The 22,254-nt window shown below is 42.1% G+C and overlaps 2 protein-coding genes across 2 annotated transcripts; one reads left to right on the top strand and one right to left on the bottom strand.

Moving 5' to 3' along the window:
- Positions 1 to 5,450: 5,450 nt before the first annotated feature.
- On the top strand, positions 5,451 to 12,412 carry LOC115677359 (autophagy-related protein 11). Its single transcript, XM_030600514.2, has 6 exons — positions 5,451 to 6,401; positions 6,528 to 7,522; positions 8,288 to 9,968; positions 10,579 to 10,799; positions 10,989 to 11,202; positions 11,805 to 12,412. The coding sequence occupies exons 2-6, from the start codon at positions 6,579 to 6,581 to the stop codon at positions 12,219 to 12,221; spliced, it is 3,477 nt and encodes a 1,158-aa protein (XP_030456374.1). The 5' UTR covers positions 5,451 to 6,401; positions 6,528 to 6,578; the 3' UTR covers positions 12,222 to 12,412.
- Positions 12,413 to 12,726: 314 nt separating this feature from the next.
- On the bottom strand, positions 12,727 to 16,401 carry LOC115666021 (uncharacterized). Its single transcript, XM_056321018.1, has 6 exons — positions 16,154 to 16,401; positions 14,994 to 15,275; positions 14,717 to 14,890; positions 14,486 to 14,592; positions 13,930 to 14,255; positions 12,727 to 13,646 (listed from the first exon to the last, which is right to left on the bottom strand). The coding sequence occupies exons 1-6, from the start codon at positions 16,325 to 16,327 to the stop codon at positions 13,084 to 13,086; spliced, it is 1,626 nt and encodes a 541-aa protein (XP_056176993.1). The 5' UTR covers positions 16,328 to 16,401; the 3' UTR covers positions 12,727 to 13,083.
- Positions 16,402 to 22,254: the final 5,853 nt, after the last annotated feature.

Genomic DNA, 22,254 nt, shown 5'->3' with positions numbered 1-22,254 from the left:
AACATATAAGCTATGTGGATTCCACAGACAGAAAAAGAAAAATTCCCCATTATAAAAAAAATCATCTTTTTGACCATTAAGCAGAATCAATCCTAGGCTCTCATGGATAAGAAATCTGAAAATTAACTGTGAAATCGATTAATTAATTATAATTAATTAATTAATTAGCTTAAGTGTTCTCAAACCGTTTCCTTGAGCTTCCTTGTCGTTTCTGCTTTTGACGGTAAGATTGTCCCTCCATACTTGCCAACTCCATCAGATAATACTTGTAAGGTAAGCGGCCAGCTAATAATGAATTATGAAACCATAAAGATTAAACCAATCTAATCTCACTATTCTTTAATTTAAGCTACTAATTAGCCGGCTTGCGTGCAGCTTTCGTTCAACAAGACTCGATGTAAATGTCAACCTGTAGTCGGTTGGTACTTGCTAATGGCTTTGTCCTCGCAAGATTCAACGAACATTTACATGTTAATTCAATTGATTATGGCATGAGAGCGATCTCGGGTGATTAGTCAATCATTGTATATGACTTATTACATGTCAATGACTATGTACACGAGTATTGCGTGTAGATGTTAGGCAAGGCCGCCTGTAAAACGTACAAAAATTAATTAATGCATTTGCCGATGACTCCAAAATCGTTGTTGACTTGATTTCAATTGGCTCTTTGATTGATTCCACCATATTTAATGCGAAGGCCAATTCAAAGAACGAAATTTCTTGGAAGGAATTAGTTGACCCATTTTCACCTCACGGGTGAAGAGTTGTGTGGTCATGTCATGTCGTGGATGGACATTTCCCCATCAAAATTTGGTTTTAGGTTATCATTATGCATAAGACTTGATCCGTTCTATTTGGTAGGTATATATAGATGCAAATGGATAAGTCTAGTTGTGTTACTTAATTATTTTGGATTATCTCTTCGTTTAGCGCAATAAAATCTCCTAACTCACTTGATCTCTACGATCAAACCCTCGTGTCTAAGAGAAATGCATAAGCATTTATGAGAGAGAGAGAGTTACAAATAGTGGTGTTGAAAAAAGTCATGATTTGGATTATGACCGTAGTAAAATGACGATGGCCAATTTGCTGGAAATATATATTGAGTTTGAGCTGGAATAACCCGGTCTAATGAAGGGCATGAGTGATTGCCGGGGTGAGAGGTTTAGACAATTAGCGCGAATGAAAATCATTTTGTTCCAGAAATCAATTTCTGGTTAGAAATTGATTTTTCTATTACTATTCCATGAACAAGTTTTTGAGCCAAAATACACGTTTGATAACGACACAAAATTTTTGTTTCTCAAATAGAAATTCGTTTGATAACGACACAAAATTTCTCTCTTCCGAGCGGCCGACGACGGGAAGCAATCGGTAGAGGACGGCGAGCGAAGGCGGCTGGTGGACAGTTGCTGTACATATCAATTAATTCGATGTTACACTTACCGAAAATCGCTAATGTGGCAGTATACCATATAGGATGGTCAATGATGACTACACTATCATATCAACAATTTTCGGCAAAAATTGACCTGAAGGACTATATTGAAATTTCGCACAAAAGTTTATAACTAAATTGGCAAAATTAAAAAATTTAGAACTGAATTAGTACCCGTACAGTAGATTTAGGACTGATTGGGTAATTTTCTCGGCGATGTTATGGGTGTCGGTGATATTAGAATCAAAATGTACGATGACAGTGTGAGGACATTGACTTGAGAGAGGCACGCTTCAGTATTGAGAAACAACTTCATTTTCTTGAGTACCCTAAATTTAGATGGGTGTTGGTATACAGCAAAAGGTGGAGTTCTTATGGCCGTTCAAGGTGCCCTAATCAAAGGAATTAAGCACAGTGGCTAATATGAGTTTCAAAGGGGAGACATCGACGAGTTTCATCACAAAGACATCGGATGCATATGCTCGAGAGCTTGAATTGTGATATATGCTTTTGAGGGCACATTCGAAAGAAAGAATTCTAATGGTTTTGAGGGAAAGGAACGTGCTGTGTGATTGCTTGCTGAGTGAAAGGATCAAGCTTGAGGGTTTTCATACTATACCGTTTGGCTTCCTTGTCGTCTCTGCTTTTCACAGCAAGATTGTCCCTTCAAATTTGCCAAATTCCACCAGGTATACCCGTACGGTAAGCAGCCACCTAATAAAAAACCATGGAAAACCAGAAAATCAAACCAATCTAATCTCTTTATACTTTGATTTAATGTGCTAATTAGTGGGGCTTGCGTGTAGCTTTTGTTCGAACGAGACTTACTGTAGATGTCAACATGCGGTCGGCCGGTACTTGCTGGCTGTCCTCCTAAAAGTTCAGTGATCATTGTCCATATGAACGAAAAAAGATCATTAGTCAATTTTTGTACATGACTTATTGCATGTGGGGACTAGCATTTACATGAGTTTTGCGTGTCGATATTAGGCAAAGGCCGCCCGCAAAACGTACAAAATTTAATTAATGTGCTGCCGGTGGCTCCAAAAATCGTCGTTGACTTAATTTCAATTGGCTCCTTGATTGATTCCCATCAGATGTCATTGCAAAAGGCCAATTCAAAAGGAACGAAACTTCTAGGAAGGGATGAGTTGAACCCATCTCACCTCAGGCGCGAAGGAGATATGTGGTCATGTCATATCATCATGGGTGGACATTTGCGAAATCGAAATTTGCTTTTAGGTCATATGATTATGCACGAGACTCGGTCGGTTCTATTTGCTAGGTATTGACAAGATCGACGTGTCTAATTTTGTTCCTTTAACTTTTTGGATCATCTTATCGATTTTTCCATCTGATTCTGTTTGTCATCACAATAAAATATTCTGATTCGTTCGATTTCTGCAATCAAATCCTCATGTCGAAAAAAAAATGCCAAAGCATTTGAATTTCTTTAGTTAATGGGAGAGAGAGAGAGAGAGTGGGCGTGTGTGTGTTACCAATAATGTTGTTTGGATCTTGACCGTCCGATGGCCGATTAATATAGGTGACTACAATCAAACCCTCATGTCGAAGAGAAAATGCCAAAGCATTTGAATTTCCTCAGTTAACGAGAGAGAGAAAGAGAGAGTTACAAAGAGTGGTGTTCGGACCTTGACCACCACGACGGCCAACTAATATAGGTGATTCGAATAGATGGGGCCATCTCGGCGTTCATTCTTCGCCATGTTCGGTTCGGTTAGGACCTATTCTACCCCTTCCTCGAACAACATATCTACTAGAGGGGTCTTTTAGCTTCGAAACCATCTTATTTTTACCACACGTGTGGCGGCTCGGTTCGGGTGCGGGAGGCGGGACATCCTAAACGCATAGTAACGAATCTTTTCGTGGGTTCACTGCAACAATCTACATGCGCATCTGCAAACATCAAATTCATCAGCGAAGCAGCCATGGAAGTTACCAGGAAACTTACGAAAAAACAACACACAAACGCACACGCTCCGCTCCACTCGACATCAAACGGTAGGAGCCAACCCCACACAGACCCCACAGTCAAATTCATCATTCTTTCTCTTCATCTTCATCGTCTTCTTCTTCTTTCTCTCCTTCTCTCTCCTACAGCAGCACAGTGATTCAGTCACATGCATGCACGGACCCAACCAAGTCATGTGCCAAGTCCCATGGTCTGTGTTCGACCCACGAAGCGTCTGATCACGTTGAGCACTTGCCCGTGCGCTCATTGGCCGCGCAAGCCAGACAAAATCCTTGCTTCAGGTTGGAGGTGATAACGATGTGATATGGAACGTACGTACTACTGCTAAGTTGTCTTTTTCTCTTCCACTGCTGGGACCTTCCCATGACTTTTTGATTAGTCTTTTGTTAATCTCGGGGTTTTACTCTCAAATTTGTCCTTGTAAACCTCCTTCATGTTCCCTGTTCAGTCTGCCAACTTGTTCAATATAATTTCATAATTAAATTTGCCTAATCATTCCATTGAAGATACGATATTCATATTCATATCGAGACTTTAATAATTGTGACTTTGCATTTTTTTGAAGAAAATTCAGCTAGTAGATATTTTTAACCCAGCAGACCTCTCTTTTTGCTCATACGATTGACGGTTCATGTTACAATATCCTGACTTTGAAGAAATTATGTCCTATTAAACCACTTGGCGATATCTAGGTTCGTTAAGTAGTGTTAGCACTCGATAGTTATTTCGATAAATTCGCAACAAGAAATTTCATTGATTTGTATACAGAAATTAAGGAGTTTAAATCCTTCTGAATGCTACTTTACCTTATATATTATCCATCGACTCATAAATCCTATTCCTATAAAATTGGCTCCAACCACATGTACCATTGAAAATTGGATGCGATGATCTCGGCCATGATCTCCCAAAATTGACTTAACATGATTTAATAATTTTAAGCCCAATTTGGGCTAGCTAAATTATAGAAAGGCTCGCATGAAGATATTTAATTCCTTATGGGAAACTACGTGCATATCTTATAATGTAATGTCAGTTCCTAATGACAGAAGATTGGTGAGGGGAGGTGGAGAATCTTATGGTCACCAGATTATTAAATAGCTCAATCATCAGACAAAGACAATTACAATGAATGATGTAACTCTTGCTTGTGACATTATTAGATGTAGATTTTTATTGCATTTATAGAATGTCAACAGGGTGCCCCTCAATATCACGTTCTTTCTTCATCAGCAAATTTCATCATGTTCCCCGGCATTAAAAGTGATGAAACTAATAACTTCCTTACAAACAAATGACGATTCATGAACCATTTGAGCCCTAGATTTACAAAATAGATTCAGCTGTCCATGGATTTCTAGGTAATTAATGAGTTAGACGGTACTTTTGGAATCGAAATTCAGACTAATGATTTCATTGATCTGATTTCAATCAGTTGTACCCTTTTCAAAAAGAAATATCACTATCGAGTGTCGAGGTAAAAAACAATGTGAATATAGTGATTGAATGAATAAAATGCACTTCATATTTACCTATATAACATTTTGAGGTCATGTAGTTATTCATTTAATCCCTATCGGATAGATTATGCAAACCGTGAATTCAATATAGACCGTTTTGCTTCCTTACAGCGTATTTCGAACGAAGAATTCTCGCGCGCCCGATCCACGAGCGAGATGGACGGATCCGGGTCGACCCATGTCGGGGGCCAGGAGTCTGGACCCCAGCCCCGAGGTTCGGTTTACGGCCGCAGAATTAGTAAAACGAAAAGGGTATCTAAAGAAAAAAATTGAAAATTCATAACCGACCTCGAAACGCCCGATGATATGGGAAAAAGAGCAGCAAGCAAACAATTATAGTAATTCAACAATGGAGCCGTCCGACCTAAAAGAAGAGGGAGGGGGAGGAAATAATCAAAAGAGAAGGGGAAAACATTGGCCCTGGTTTCTTCAAGCTCTTCCCACATTGTGGTGTGGATCATCGAGAGAGAGAGAGAGAGAGAGAGAGAGAGAGAGGAGTCGTGCCCTTAGAAGTCTACTTGGAAACTTTATCGTGACTTCCCGTTGAAGCCTTCTCTTTCCCATTATTTTAGTGCCTCCCTCCCACCGAAGAAATCCCCCCACCAAATAAGGGGAAAAAACACTACAGTGTGTCGATTTGAAGAACAAACGGCAGCTGAAGAAGCAACCACTTCCTCCTGCAGACACAACATACGTAGTCCTCCATCACAAGAGAGATACAACCCACAATCCAAAATTTGTTCTTTTTTTCTTTTCTTTTCCTCCTCCTCCTGCTCCTCCTCCTCCCTTCATCTTTGGTTCTTTTTTCGTTTTGTTTATGTTTTCTTGATGGATAAATAGAGAAGCAAACGGAATACAGAGGGGTTTCGTGTGCCAAAACCTGGTGCTCTTAGCCATAGGAAGGAAGAAATTCCCACTCCCAATCCAGCTCTTCACGTAATTGCCCCTCAAGGGAAACCTCATCTGCTCTGTAACCCTTTTCTCTGTCGACCCTTTTGCGGTTTTGATCTGATTGCTCGTCTCTTCTGGTCTTTTGCTCATCGAGTTCGTTTTTTTTTATTCTCTGGGGGGTGTGGTTCTTGATCGGTCTGGGCTTCGCTGAAGCTGTTTGGATCTCTTACCGCTGATACAATTGGTGGTAATTTGGGGGGCAATTGTGGTCTTGTGCGCGCCCGAGGAGGGTTTGATTGGTGATGGTTGGGGGATTTACTGGGGTGTTCTGAGGATTGTAAAAGTTTGATTTTTTTTTGTTTCTTTAGAGTGTTTGGATGTTGGGTGTGCCACAATTCCAAATCTTTTTGCTGATGGCATGCTAGTTGGGTAACAATTCCTGTTGCTGTATCTCAAAATTGGGTTGGGTGTGTTCTCTCTCTCCGTGGAGGACTAGTTGTTTGCAGGCATGATCTGTGAGCCGTTGCTTTAATCATTGTCTCGGCAAAAGCTGGAGGTAAACTTTGCCCTCTCTGCCTAGGGTTTCCTTTTCAGGCCATTTCAACTCCAATTCAAGCTGTTGACCCGTCAGCTTCACTTTGCTGGGTTCCTTCTCTTACACTGTGAAGCATTGGTTGTTCAGTTGCTTTAATTGGAGACTGTGTGGTGTGGAGTTTGTGTTCTCCATAAAAAGATGAGTTCGAGTGTCACCGGGGGTGCGGTCCATGAAGGCAAGCTTCTAGTGCATATTGCTGAAGATGGGCACTCTTTTGAGCTTGATTGCAATGGGAACACTGCTGTTGGGGCGGTTATGCGGTTCATTGAATCCGTTTCCGGGATAAACTTCAATGACCAGCTTGTCCTCTGCTTGGACACGAAGCTCGAGCCCCAGAGATCGCTTTCGTCTTACAAGCTTCCGTCGGATGGACGAGAGGTGTTCATATTCAACAAAGCAAGGCTGCATAATAATTCTTTACCTCCTCCACGGGAGCATGTGGATGTCCTCGAAGTCACAGACCCTGCGACACCATCCTCCTCGGATGACCACCATCCTCTGGATGATGCTTCTGATCCTGCTCTGAAAGCTCTTCCTTCATATGAGCGGGAATTTAGATATCACTACAATTGTGGGAACGCCATATATAGACAAACGCAGGCAAAAAATGTGATCTGTGAGAGGCTCTTGAGGGAGCAGAAGGTGCAAGAAAGGGCGCTGCAGGTTGCGAGAAGCAATCTGGAACAATACTATAGAGTAATTAACCAGAATTACTCGGAATTCATGAAGCGCTATTTGCAGCAGCACCAAGTCCATTCTGATCTTTTGGTGAATTTCGAGAGGGATTTGGGCAGACTTAGATCAATCAAACTTCACCCTCAACTGCAGACAGCAACACGGAAATGCTTACTGGATTTTGTGAAGGAGGATCACTTGCGGAAGATGGCAGAGAACTGTAGCAATTCTCACAGGCAGTTTGAGAATAGAGTTTCTCAGTTCAAGCAGACGTTTGGTGAAATGAAGCGCAAGGTCGAGGACTTGTTTTCTAGCAAAGTCGCCGGTCCTGCCAGGAACTTGGAACTGATGATTAAGGAGCACCAACGTTACATAAATGAAGAGAAGAGTATAATGCAGTCTTTGAGGTTTGAATTTCTTTACCCCAACGGCCTTGGTGGCATCATCTTTGTATTTTCTAATCATTTTGGTTTACCAGCTGTTTTCCTTGGTTTCTGATTGACGACTTCCTCCACAACCTCCCCTTTCCCTCCCTCTTATTTCCCCTATTTGTTCTTTCTAATGATGTCCTTATTTGTATGGCAAATTGCTTTTGTATCTATAGATTACAGTGCTAAGGTCTTCTATGTTTTTTGTCATTCCTGCCAAAGTAAATTTCCGAATATATCGGAATAAAGTTCCTAAACTCATAAAACTATCTATAACGTGCGTTATTTTCTGTAGTATTTGATTACGTTGATTTGATTGGAAAGGGTACCTATATATATGGTCTTTAACGTAGATGCTTGTGCTGATTGAACATGGTTTCTGCGTTTCTGCGAAAGGTTTCAAGGAATAGATTGGAGCGATGTCACTGTTCTCACCATTCTTTACTGATTCTGTTGTGATGAACCTTTTTGTTAGGGCTGGCGTCATGTTGATAGGTACTATGTTTAAGTTTTCTCATGATGACGGTGTTCATATTTCTGTAGTATCTTATTGCATCAATACGATGAAGATAGCTGAATATATTTTAATGTTAGTTTTTAGCAGGTTATCTTTTATATTAGGAAGAAAAAGGGTTATCTATCATAATATAGGTGCTTGTGTGCCCTGAATATGCCATTTTCGTTGCATTCTTTTTATTTTTTAATGGTGCTAACCTATAAAAAAAAACATGAAAATTTGTGCAGCAAAGATGTAAATACTGTCAAGAAGCTAGTGGATGATTGTTTGTCTTGCCAATTATCTTCTTCTCTTCGCCCTCATGATGCTGTTTCAGCTTTGGGTCCTATGTATGATGTCCATGACAAAAATCATCTTCCAACAATGCGAGCTTGTGACAATTCAATCCGTAAGCTGCTTGAATTATGCAAGGAGAGCAAGAATGAGATGAACTTTTTTGTACATAGCTATATGCAGCGGATAGGCTACATATCTTATTTCATCAAAGATATAAAGTTGCAGTTTCCTGTTTTCAAAGAGGCAATGGCACGCCAGGACGATCTATTTATGGACTTGAAGGTAGTACGTGGAATTGGCCCTGCATATAGAACCTGCCTTGCTGAAGTTGTTAGAAGAAAGGCTTCTGTGAAACTTTACATGGGCATGGCTGGACAGTTAGCTGAAAGACTTGCAACAAAGAGGGAGGCTGAGGTCAGGAGACGAGAAGAATTTTTGAAAGCACAAAGTTCATATATACCTAAAGATATACTAGTATCTATGGGACTATTTGATATGCCAAACCAGTGTGATGTGAATATCATGCCCTTTGATACTGGTTTGCTGGATGTAGACATCACGGATCTTGATAGATATGCTCCTGAGTATTTAGCTGGAGGTCTTTCTAGGGGGGAGAAGCATGGAAACATGAAAGGTTCATTTTCCATGTCTAGCGACAGTTTGAATTCTGCAGAATCATTTTCCTCAGAATTCCCTCAAGGTGCAGAGGATTTGCCTGAGGGCAGTGAGCTGGTAGAGATTGCTGGGACGAGCAAAATGGAAGTTGAGAATGTAAGGTTGAAGGCAGAACTTGCTTCTGCAATTGCTATGATATGCTCACTCCGGCATGAAGTTGAGTTCGAGTCTCTTGATGAAAATAGTCGTGACATGCTACTAAAGACTGCTACCGAAAAGACAGCCGAGGCCTTGCATCAAAAGGATGAGTATCGCAAACATCTTGAATCTGTACTTAGAGAGAAGCAATCGCAGTGTTCCTCCTATGAGAAACGAATTCAAGAGTTGGAGCAGAAATTATCTGATCGATATTCGCTAGAACAGAAGCTTTCAACTGGCAAGGATGCCTTTGAGTTTGAAAATTCCGCAGGTGCAAAGGCTGAAGGATGCAAGCTTGACACGATAGGCAGTGGTGAAGTTCACATGCCGTGCACATCCACTGCTGATTCTATGGACGAGGTTTCCTGCATTTCAAATTCACTAAATGCAAAGCTGGGAATTTTTACAAGGCAATCAGGCAAAGCTCGAGAAGGAGTGGATGAGAATATGATGGATTCATCTGGCTTGCTTCAAACGCAGTTGGATTCATCAATGCAGGAGCCACACCGTGAAGAACTGCATGTCATTGATAATGACGAGAAGGATAAAATGCTGGGACCTTTAGGCATGTCATCGACAAACAGTTGTGCTGCTGAAAGCATGCATGAGCCTCTGAATGTCTTGTCTTGTGATGCAGTTGCTGAGGCAGGTTTAAATGCCAATGAGTGTAATGATCTCATACTTGAATTACGGAGTGCTCTGGCTGACAAGTCAAACCAAGTGAATGAAACAGAAGCTAGACTAAAAGCTTCAATGGATGAAGTAGTCGTGCTAAGGAGAGAACTGGAAGTTAGACAGAAACTTCTTGATGAGTCTCAGGTAATATCAAGTGAATAACCGCTTAGCTATTTCTTGTTGCATTGTTTTTGGTCTTTCTGTGGATTTATTCACTTCCATTTCTATCTCTAAACTTAACATTCCCTTCTGTAAACCCAGTACAGAAAGTTTCCAGCTAAGGAATTACGGCTTGCTGATAATGATATACCCATGTGCATGTGTATGCTTGTGTCTTTGTGCACTTGCAGAGATGTTGAGCTTCTTTCGTGTATTTTTAGGATATGACAAGTAATCCTCCATTTGTCTCTCTTAATTCAAGTGATCGAATTGGCAGTCACCACTCTTACATGCATAGAGTTCTATAAACAGGCTTTATATGACTAAAAAGCAACATAAAGCCTTGCGGAAGATTCTTCGGGTTCTCTATGATTTTCAAATTGATGCCGAATGGGCTCATGAATATGGAGAATGGTGTTTCGTTAAATTTCGACTCTGGTATTTCAGTTTTAGGAATCTTGACTTCTGTCTTTAGTGTGGGTGGTCTGCTTGCATAACCATCTTCACTCATATTTGTTGTTCCTTGCAGTTTGTTCTATTATTGATCTTCACATTCTCTAGCTAATCTCCTCTTCATTTGGTGAATTTGACTTAGATGAATTGCGCTCACCTCGAGAATTGCTTGCATGAAGCAAGAGAAGAAGCCCAAACCCATCTTTGCGCTGCCGATAGGAGAGCTTCAGAGTATAGCGCCCTTCGTGCATCTGCGGTGAAAATGCGCAGTCTCTTTGAAAGGCTGAGGACATGTGTATATGTAACTGGAGGCGTTGCTGCCTTTGCTGATTCCTTGCGTGCCTTGGCACAATCCTTGGCCAAGTGAGTTTCTTCCAAAAAGCGCTCATTAGATAGTGCTCTGTGTGTCCATCAGATTACATTCGCTTCTCACATTATTTTAGACGGCAGACTTTTTTCCATGTTTTAGATTGTGCCTTTGCTTTTATCTTTGTGGTTTCTCCACCACCAGTGACCACAGCAATAAAAAGTTGCTTACATTACTTTTTTCAGTACTGCAAATGAAAATGAAGATGATGGTATTGCCGAGTTCCGAAAGTGTATTAGGGTCCTTGCGGATAGAGTTGGTTTCCTATCTAGGCACCGTGAAGAGCTGCTTGATAAGAAATCAAAAATCGAAGCTGCTAATGAGCAGCTGAGGAAGGAGTTGGAAGAAAAGGAGGAGCAAGTTAAGACACTGTATAAAAAGCATCAGCTTGAAAAACAGGTAATTCCTCTTCAACTTGTGGTTTCTCAACTCTTTCGGACAGTGTCTGATGTGATGAAAGAGACTAGGGTCCAATTGTAGCTCCACCTTTCCCAACCATCCAAAGCGACTGTTTAGTGGTTTATTTTCTTAATACTTTCCTTATGAACGGGTGGGTGTACATGTGCATGCGGTCGGTCGCGTGTGCGCGTAAGTCAATCTCAACAGAGGAATGAGGAATAATAATATATTCAAGAAAGATCTAGATCTTTGGTTCACAGTTGTTATCTTTACCTCATTTCTGGGAACTAGCACATAGGTCTCTTGATGAGATTTTAGCTAGTGACTTCGAGAAAATAGGGAAACAGAAGGATTTTTTAAATAGGGGACTTTCAGTGTGTGATCCATGTTACCTATTTGCCTACTGATCCAGAACTAGGTGTTTGTCGAGTGTCCTCGACTTTCTTTAGGCCCTACCACTGAATAGTTAGCTCACCTGCGTTTCACTTAATCTGGTTTGTCCTTTGTGAGGATTTGGTTGTGCAATTCTTGTTGATAAAATGTCAATAACTTTTTCTATTTTTGCTGCTTAGGCTGATAATGAATGCATGGTTTTTCAACAGGCAAACAAGGAAAAGATATCATTTGGCCGCCTGGAGGTCCATGAGATAGCTGCATTTGTGCTTAACTTGGCTGGGCACTACGAGGCTATAAATAGGAATTGCTTGAATTACTATTTGTCTGCTGAGTCCGTGGCGTTGTTTGTGGACCATCTCCCAAGCCGACCAAGTTACATTGTTGGGCTGATCGTACACATCGAGCGCCAAATTGTGAAGCCTTTGCCTTCTCCACACCGACCTGAGCATATTAGGGCAGATCCTGTAGATCAACTGACTTCTGACGCAGAGACTGACCGGCCGGCCTTGAGCGTTTCTGGGTCGACTGGAAATCCATATGGTCTCCCTGTTGGCTGTGAATACTTCGTAGTGACAGTAGCTATATTACCTGATACTGCCATTCATTCACCACCCACTTCCTGATCCCTGCTGCAGACAGAGACAGACATGATGGAAGAAAATAAGTGTACATAGGGGGATGATCGTTTTAACTGTTCAAAGTGGAATTTGTCTTGGTGGGAGTTGTTAACTTGATTAGTTTTCTGTACAGCTGAAGAATTGATTGAGTTCGAATCTCCCATTTGTACATAAAGATTATTCCTTAGGTTTCTTTATAGTTAGATGTGAATATCAGGCCAAATGGTCCACGCTTTTCCAGTTGTGAGCTCATGGGTAAATTTATTGCATCATAAGTTCACGTATGTGTTTGCAGAGTTGATTCTGGAGTAGGTTCTACTTTTAAAAGCGCCGTCGATTTTGTTAGATGGAAGTTTTTTTTTTTCGCTAGAAATTGTTAGATGTAAGGTTATTCCTTGCCCAAACAAGTAAATTGTTTCTTTCTGAATTAGATCTGATGATGAACATCTTATGGTTAGATCCCTCTTCTTGGTGTGTGTGTGTAGTGAGGCCAGAAAACAATGGCGTCTGATGATCCTTAACAACTCTCCTTTGATTTGATTTAGCTCAAGCAAAAGTACCAAAGCATCTGCGTTCTTGAGAAGAGCCATAAGCAAATTTACAGATCCTATTGGATCACAGGGTCTTTTCACAGGAGAACAATGCCCACTAGAAACTAATGCAAAGCTTTTTACAAGGGACGGTTACCAGGACTCTTCATCAAATTCTAATTTCAGAATCCCAATACTGCCGAACAGATAAAAGCAGAAGGATGCATTTCCCTAACAAGGCACCACACAGAGTCAACAAGCATCTTTCCCCAAGTACCGGGGGGGGGGCATCTGATTGCGTAGATACCGAAACTTCTAAAGAATATACACCTTGACTATCAAGAATTACTGTCGCTGTCTTCTTCTGAAATGTTGAACAAGAAATTCGGAAGGGACGCAATCCGAGGAAGATGCAGCAGAAGCTCCCCAAACGAGTCTTTCCTCGACATGCCTGCTGGTTTTGAATCTTCTTCCAGAGCCCTAACGTTAGCAAAAGTGTTGCTATTAACCCCAGGAGTAGCATCCTTCACGTCTTTAGCTTTTTCCTCGCAGCTTTCTCCACCAGCCAAGTTCTGAACGGTCGTAGTATCCTTCTGCAAGAGGCAGCAGAGAGAATTCACCCTTGCCATGAGGGATTTTTCATCGGACGCCGCAGTTGACTGGGTGTCGCTGAGCAGGTACTGTGCAATGTCCTCCAGTATCTCCTGGCATCCTGATCCATCATCATCAGAACTACCAGAACCCATCTGCTCAGTGATACAGTGTCCAATATGGTTCATTAGATCGCTCACTGACATTGAAGGATGTAAACCGGGCACTTTTATCTGGTCCCAATTTCGAATGGCCTTTATTTCAAGTCCATCACGATTGCCGTTTCCTTCAATCACACGAGCGTCCATCACTACAAAGGAAAAACAAAATCTAAAAGGATCAGAGTAGTCACCTTCAGCATATAACCACTAAATTTAAACACTGCAATTTAGTTTTAAGTCACTTCTCATCCGGTGCAAGACCCATGAGAAAAAATTCCTCCGAGTCAATTGTGATTGATTACCGCAAGTCAGGAAATATCCAGGAGATAGAATATGCCTTTTTCCTCTACAACCAATTCTCTACTCATATTTTCTTGGAACAGTGAATGAATAATGACCTATGAAATGCAAATAAATATAATTACTATATACCTGAACTGGGAGAGGGAGCTTCTCTGGACACACGTTCTGATGTTATGCCAACACGTTCCCGTATCTCTGTCTTCACAGAGGATGACTGTGCTGCCGATGAAACATGCAAGTCGGATATTCCTGATTCTTCATCTTTTGTGCCATTATCAAATCCACAGCCTTTGGGTTCTTCTAGATCCTCAAAGATAGATGGTCGTGTGTCGAACAATGGTGATTCCAAAACTACCTCCGGCTGCCGACTTAAAAAATTGAGCCGCATGTCACACTGGATAAGCTTTTCGAAGTGCTTGTATAGAAGACCAGGTTGAAACTGCAGATAGTGTTGCCTGTTTGCACATCAAAGGAAAAAGATCAGCACACTAAACCAATGGCTTAAAAGCTACAGTCTGACCTTCAGTAAGAGATGAATGAACTTATGCAATCTGCCCATAAAACTGTGGGACATAACTATCTGAAGTAACACAAACACCAACAAGTAAACAGCATATGCAATACCAAAAAAAAAAAAAAAACAGCATGTGCAACAGGCAGGGAGTTTGCAGGAAACTTCTCTCACTTGTGAGTGCTCGCTTGTCCATCTGTGAAATCAGAGGTTGCCTGCCACAAAGTGTGCTTTCTCGGCTGTGGATTGGTCTCCCGGTAGAAAAGGGGCTGTCTGGCAAGCTGCAACAAAGCCAACAAAAAAAAAGAAAGAAAAAAATCACCATTTCTATAAACAGTAGAGATTACATAGCCACATGACTAAAGTGATGCATAAGTGCGCACCAGAGACGAGAGAGAGATTTACCACAACTTTCAATGTACTAAGTCCGTCATCGGGGCAATTCGCCTTTAAGGCCATTATATCTGACCACTGGATTTCGATTTTACTCTTCAGACCACCTTCAAGAACTTCCCAGACCAACTTATGCTTTGCGAAGTAACACTTGGCCACTAGATCACCTTCATATCTCGACTTATACTAGCAGCCAAACAAAACACGTTCTCCTTAAAAGCCCGAGTCAATCAAAGTCTGATAGTCAGTTCTATAAGAGATAATTAAAAAATAAAACAATAACAAGTACCTCCCATCGTCCAATCCTCAAGAGCGAAGCCGGGAAATTTGAAGCCTTCATCTTGTCAGTTGCACCAGAGGGAGCGTTACTTTTACCATCTTTATTTGTCTCACAAACAAGATTGTCGCTCTGAGCGGTTGCCAAGTTACAAGTGCCCTGAGAGAGCTTCATTTGAATCAATTCCAACAATGAAGGACTCTTCCTCAGTCTCAAACCCAAAGGGCTTGGCTCATCAAGTGGATTGTACTGAGAAGGTGGAACTGGAAATGCATTAGCACCCGCACCCCATAGCTGAGAAAATAATTGATCACGCAAACAAGCAGTTAGATTGAGAGTCCAATCATTCTCGAAAAGCAAAAAAAATATCATCCAAAACTAACATCCTCCTCTATTCTTTGATCAATCACATGGAAAATTATGCAATCGAGGTATGCAGAGCAAGCCCAGGTTTAGCTAACATCATCATGCTTTAGTTGCAGAATCCACAAATCCAAACCACAAGAGTCATAATAGAGTAAAAAGCCACTTATCAAAAGAGTTACAAGACTCCAGAGTGAGTCATTTTCGTGGAGTATACACTGACATATCGACAATAGCCCCATAGCATATATCTCCCGTCAAAATGACATATGGCACACCAATTCGATATCTACAGAGTAAATTACGCAGACATTCCCTAATTGTCCAAGTCCATACAAGCACCCCCTGATCACCCGCGCAGACACCACCGCAATTCCCGGAAAACTCGCAGCAACACCAGTTAACCGCGTTCCGGGGACGGTAGACAAATTTAGGAGGCGACGGCTGCATCCGAGCACGGGGCACATTCTACATCACAGGGGCATATGCACAATTTTTACTAAACTACAGGCAGTGCTACCGTTCGTGCAATTCAAAGTACTCCCAAGCTCATACAAGTCAACACCTCCCCCCATCATCTCAATCTCCAATCTCCAAAACAACGACCGGAAACACAACTTCTCTGAAGATCCTCCCCCCCAAATTCCTATGCTCCAATCTACTCACAATCACAACATAACGAAAGAAAACTAAAAATGAAGTTCGAGAAAGAAAATTTTTTTTTTTCCTTCTTTCGTTATTCCATATTCATCTCTCTTCTTCCCCCGTCAATTTTCTTTCCGGGGGGCAAGAAAAAAAAAAAGCCTCACCTGCTCCAAACCGGACGAGTCCCTGGGCCGCTTGCTGAGCGGCCCGTGCTCCTCCTCCAGCGGCGGATCCTCCACGATCTCGCGCTTCACCGGGAGCTTGTCGCCGGCGGCGGCGCACGACGCGGCCCCGCGATCCGCCCCGCCGAAATCCCCGGATTTCATCAACTGCACCATGGGGATCGGATCACCGGACGCGAACCAGACGACGACGAAGCAGGGGGGAGGGGGGGGAGGTCAACTCGAGGGACGCGGGGGATCGCGAGATGGCGAATGGGAAGGAGGAAACCCTAGGAATGGCCGCTTTTGTCGATCGATCGATCGATCGGTCCATCGAGGGGGAGAGAGAGAAGGTCGCGATCTGGCGCACGTGCCGAAAACGCGGTCCGGCACGTGCGGGAAACTGTGCGCGTCGTTTCCTCGTGGGTTGGCGGAGGGGGTGGGGCGTGGGAATTGACGGAAACGGGGCGGGGCGGGGGCAGGGGGCGGCCTAAATAGGGGAGGTGGCGGGCTATTTTTGGTAATTCGCGGATTCGGCGCGTGGGTACGCGCCAGCGCCCGCGCGTGCGCGATTTGTAAAGTGGATATATGCGGGGCCCGCGCCAGACCTAAAAAATGACGGCGGTGGGTGGTTTGACCGGACACGTGGCGGCCGATCCGGTCGTCGCTCGTTTTCGCGTGCGTTGTGCAAGCCGCCGACACGTAAGGCTGTTTTGAAAAAATTGGATTGCCCAGGGCAGGATGATCTGGCCCTAATTGAATTTCCCCCTTTTTCCCCTCTGTTTTTTGGGGGGGGGATTTGGATTTATCAGTGCATTGCCAAAACTTAGAGAATTTCTAATTGGACTTTGCCTAAGGGTAACAGTATGTTACGAACCACAAATTTTTAGAGAAGTTGATCCCACGACGATTTACTTTGTTTTTTTTTTTTGTTTTCTTTTCCCAGATCAGGTTGTTAATTTCGCGGCTGATTAAAGACGGTCACTTAATCATTTCTCTTTGAATTGATACCACGAACAATCCCAAATTGGTACACTCGCAATAAATTTAACCCAAATTTTTTTTTGACTATCGAAAAATCTAAACCGATACACATGTGACAATTTTACCCTCCGTTAAATTTGATTAATACCACGAAAAATCACAACCTAATTAATTTGTGACAAACTAAGGGGTAAAACCCTAAATCGGTACACCCGTCAACTGCCACGTGTAATCTAACTCAGCAATTTGACGGTAAAATTTAACGGAAACTGACGGAGGGTAAATTTATCACGGGTGTATCAGTTTGGGGTTTTTGACAGTAAAAAAATTAGTTTTTGGTAAATTTTTCACATGTGTACCAGTTTTCGGTTCTTCGTCGTATTAACCTTTTCTCTTTCTAATTTAAGTGACTCGTGTTAGGGGTGATCGGTTTGGTTCCGATCCAGTCCAATAGAACCGGTCATTTAGGGTTTAATTCATATTTTGTTAATTTTTGTCGATGAATTTATATTAATGAAGTTTACTTAGGGTTTAGTTCATATTCTACTAATTTCTATCAATGAATTTATGTTAATGAAGTTCACTTAAGGTTTAGTTTACATTTTACTAATTTATTTGAAGAAATAAAAAATAAAAAAAAGTATATGTAATCCGTTTGGTGCGATCGGTGAACCGGGAACCATCCCAATACTCTTGGGAATCGGACCCAATCGGTCTGGGTGATTCCCGATTTAGGCTGTCCGTATTATAGACTCCTAACTCGTGTGAACAATGGTCAAATAAAATTATTCTCCCAAGATTATAGATATGGTTATGTTTTGATTTTGAAAAGGTACTTTTTCTTTTCACCCACGTGGATGAATGGTCTCTTTTTTATAATCGTAAAAAACTAATTAATATCTTCATGGGACAACATGTGGATAACGATGAATCATTGTGTAGTTTATATACTGTACAGTCAAATTCCCATTCCCCATTAGATTCCCTCACAAGCCGACAAACCAACGTGGTTTTTCACTGTTCGAGGGGAAAAAGATCGACGGTAGTCCCCAAGTCTCGTTTACAAGAGGATGGAGCAAGTCAAAAGAAATGAGCAATACAAGAAGAGCATTAGTAACGTGGTCAATTGGTAAGGCTTTCACATGAGTACCTACTACATCGAGCCATTTTATTTTATGTTTTTTGGTCTTAAGAGGTGCTTTCATTCATTCATAAAAAAGAGGCCTACATGATGAAAATAAACAAGTCTCTGAAAACACAATATCCCGAAGGACACCCAATTTGGAGGAACAGTTCTTGTACGACGGGCTTTAGCTACTTAGCTTGCTGCTTGGGTTGGCCTAGCTAGGACAATGGCTTAATTTCGTTGAAACTTGTTGGGCTAAAAGATCATTGCATTCAAATAAGATATTCCGCAAGGCCCAAGGGGGGCTCTTCTCGGCCCAGCACCATCTCCACTAAGGATGAACCGTCGCTCTCACACTCCCACTGCACTTTTCTGTACTTTGTCGTTCATCCACGTGCGTTTCTGTTCGCTGTTTTAGAAACAGAAGCCCTTGCACTAAAGCTAGGGCTTTGGCTTGCAGAGGAGTTGAAGCTCGGACATCCTTCGAGCCATTTAAGGAAGACTGAATTCTCGGGGAAAAGTATCAAAAAAGATCCTAAGCCGATTACAACTATGTCAATCTAATCTTAAACCTTTCGATTGTATCAATTGAGTCCTAAATATTTTTACAATTTTCCAATTGGGTCCTTTCATCCAATTTTGACTGGAAAATCGCTGATGTGGAGGCCGACCATCCTACGTGGCATGACCGGTAATGATATGAACAATGTTTTTAATAATTTTTTTGAATTTTTTTATATTTTTGTTCTTATCTTTTCTTTGCTATTTTTAATTGTTTATTTATTTATTTTTTCCTTTCATGGTCCGGCAAGGGCTTGCTAGGCCCTTGCCCGTGGCTGGCGAGGCTGCGATGGCCATTGCAACCTCACTGGCCGTGGGCGAGGTGGCCCACTTGGCGAGGCCTTGCCTAGATCGGGTGAGGCCCAGGCAAGGGCTTGCTGGGCCTCGCCTAGTCACTGGCCAAAATGAAAGGAAAAAAAAGAAAGAAAAAATAATTAAAAAATTCAATTTTTATTTAAAAATGTAAAAACTGTCAACATTGGCACTGGCCATGTCACGAAGGACGGCCGGCATTTTTTTTTTATCGGGAAAAAAAATCGGTCAGAATGATTCAATTTGCAAATTGTGAAAGGTTTATAATTCAATTGGTACAATTGAAAAGTTTACAATTGAATTAGCACAATCGTAATAAGTTTAGGACTTTTTTAGTAGTTTTCCCCAAATTCTTGTCCAAGCCCACTTATCTTTAACGGGCCCGCCGAAATCACAGGCGGGCTGTCGAGTCCCGAGATATGGAGAAGCAACTCGGCGTCGAATCGATGCCAAAAACGTTCGACGCGTCTCGTCCTCGCCACAGCTTTCTGTTTGTTTTTGTTCACATTGAAAGATGAGGACGAATGGAGGACGGATAGGTTGTCGCATCTCAAGCGATGAAAAATCTACCGTCTCTAGTTCGTACCTCCAAACGTGCTGCCGATATTGATAGGAAAGTGGGGCTTTCACATTTTCTTGGTAAGTCAAATAAGCTGAGGAGATGATGATGTTTACCTCCGTTGAGTGAAAGTCTACAAACAAATTGAATAGAGCTAATGTCCATTTGATGAAATGAGCTAAGTACATAGAACTTGGTTGTGGACTGTTGTATTTGTTCATGTCTGTGGCCATCTATGTGTATATTCATCTTTTAATTATAACCCATTTTTGTACATTTTATTCAAAACGACCCATTTTACTGTAACACTTCTTCATATATGAATGGTAATACTATTTCACGTTGATGAACATATGAAACGATGCATGCGATTATTTAACTAATGTTTGCATAATCTATGTGGTAAAAGGGCACGTTTTATCTTCAAATCTTTTTGTTTTGCAAGTAATGCAATAAGAAGATCCTTCCTTTGCATTAGGAAACTCAATTTCGGCGGTAATAATTTTCCTTTAGCACGTACCACTTAATTGGCAAACAACTAATCTCCATTGCGAATGACTATCTCCTGTATCGATCTACGAATTCCGTGGATGGATTCGAGAAATTCGACGGCGGTGGGAGTCGTAAAATTGAGGATCTTGCTTCCTGAAGCGGAAGGTCGGAGCGTCCAACCACGACGCCGATCCCCGACGGGTTAAACTCATCCGCCTAACCATATCAACGATTAGCAGGAGCACCACTCTCCATGTGCCTATCCTTTCAAGCTCGAGAATGGAAAGTTTTGTTGAAGGTCACAATTTCTTCAGCCGAAACCTCTGGATGGAAATAGAAGAATCGTGCGTATTCCAAAAGTTTGATTTCTTGACTACTGGGACCAGAATGCTTATGAAAGGAAGTGTAGGATCTCCACTTTTGATATTGGTTCTTTTGGTCCTGATCTGTGGACCTGTTAAACTATAATCATGTGAGACGCACTGGAGAAAATTATTGTGATTGACACTGTTCACAATGTTAGGAATTTGAGAAGGTATTTGGTCAGTGATGCTTGAGGTAGGATATCTTAGGCCAATATTTAATTGATGCCACGAAATTTTTTTGAGAAACTAAAGTATATTGTGTTTGCTTGTAGCTTCGTACGCTCATTTTCTAATTCGACCGATATAAGTTGCGAGACATTGTATTGTTAAGTTTTGTCGGACAACCATTTCATTATTGAATTCATGTGAAGCATCCCGACTCCCGAGATATAGTGCGCACACATGGAACGAGTTATAATGCGAAAGGATGATAAATAGCACAAATGATCTCTGAACTTTAGTTCAATGTGTAATGTTGCCCTTAAATTTTTAATTTGATCAATGAGATATCTAATCTATTGATAAATATTCAATATAATCCCCGAACTATATGAAAATGTTTTAAAAGTTCAAGAAGCACATTGAACATTTGACAAAAATTGAGGGACCACATTGAACAAAATCAAAAGTTCAGGGACGACATTGCACGTTGGACCAAAATTGAGAGACCACATTGTACAAATTAGAAGTCCAGTGATCACATTACATATCGGACCAAAGTTCATGAACCATTCGTGTTATTTTCCCTGATGTAAACTCTATAGCTACTCGAGTAAATAAATACGGTAAACTCACGGAAAATTTTCTCAAAACGGGTATAAAAGGCACGAAAGTACTCTTCAAATAAGTTTTTCATGAGATTGAGAGTTTATAGAGATAAGATTGAGCCTTTAAAAAAAAATCAAATAAATTAAAATAGGGATGGATTGACACTCTTCTTTGGGGAGAAGAACACTAGAAGTGCCAAAACTTGTGTACGGCGCTCACTTTAGTGCCAAAAGTTTTCGCCGGCTCACTTAAGTGCCAAATCGGAGGAAAAACGATCACTTAAGTGCCAACGACGAAAAATTCCGGCCAAATTAATACGTGGCTTTTATAATTAAAATTTTAAACCAAGTTGGAATTTTTTTTTAAAAATCGGTCTACGTGGCATTTCCACGTGTATAATTTGATTTTTTAAATATTTTTTCTGATATTTTTTTCCTTCTTTTCTTTTTTCTTTTTCTTTCTTCTTCTTCTTCTACCTTGGGTCACCGCCGGTGACCGGCGGCCGGCCACCGGCCTCGGTTTGGCGATGGCGAGACTCGACCTTGCCCAGATCCGGCGAGGTCAAGCCTCGCCCGGCCGTGGCGAGGCCGGCCTCGCCACGGCCGGCGAGGCGAGCCTCGCTCGGCCATGGCGAGACCGGCCTCGCCATGGCCAGGCGAGGCTCGACCTCGCCGGATCGCGGGCGAGGCCGAGCCTCGGGTTGGCGACATGGCGGAGCCCCGGCCTCACCGACCGGGTTTGGCGACGAGCGCGGTCGGCCTCGCCATGGCGACGGCGAGGCCGGCCTCGCCGGATCCGGGCGAGGTCGAGCCTCGCCCGGCCGTGGCGAGGCCGGCCTTGCCGTCGCCGGGTTTGGCGACGGCGAGGTCGGCCTCGCCATGGCCGGCGAGGTCGAGCCTCACTCGCCGTGGCGAGACCGGCCTCGCCGTCGCGGGTT

Source organism: Syzygium oleosum, unplaced genomic scaffold (assembly GCF_021117445.2).
Source record: "Syzygium oleosum isolate NSW1041296 unplaced genomic scaffold, Sole_v2.1 Sole_v2.21, whole genome shotgun sequence".
In the NCBI taxonomy this organism is placed as follows: Eukaryota; Viridiplantae; Streptophyta; class Magnoliopsida; order Myrtales; family Myrtaceae; genus Syzygium; species Syzygium oleosum.
This window is presented reverse-complemented; position numbering and strand designations above follow the sequence as displayed.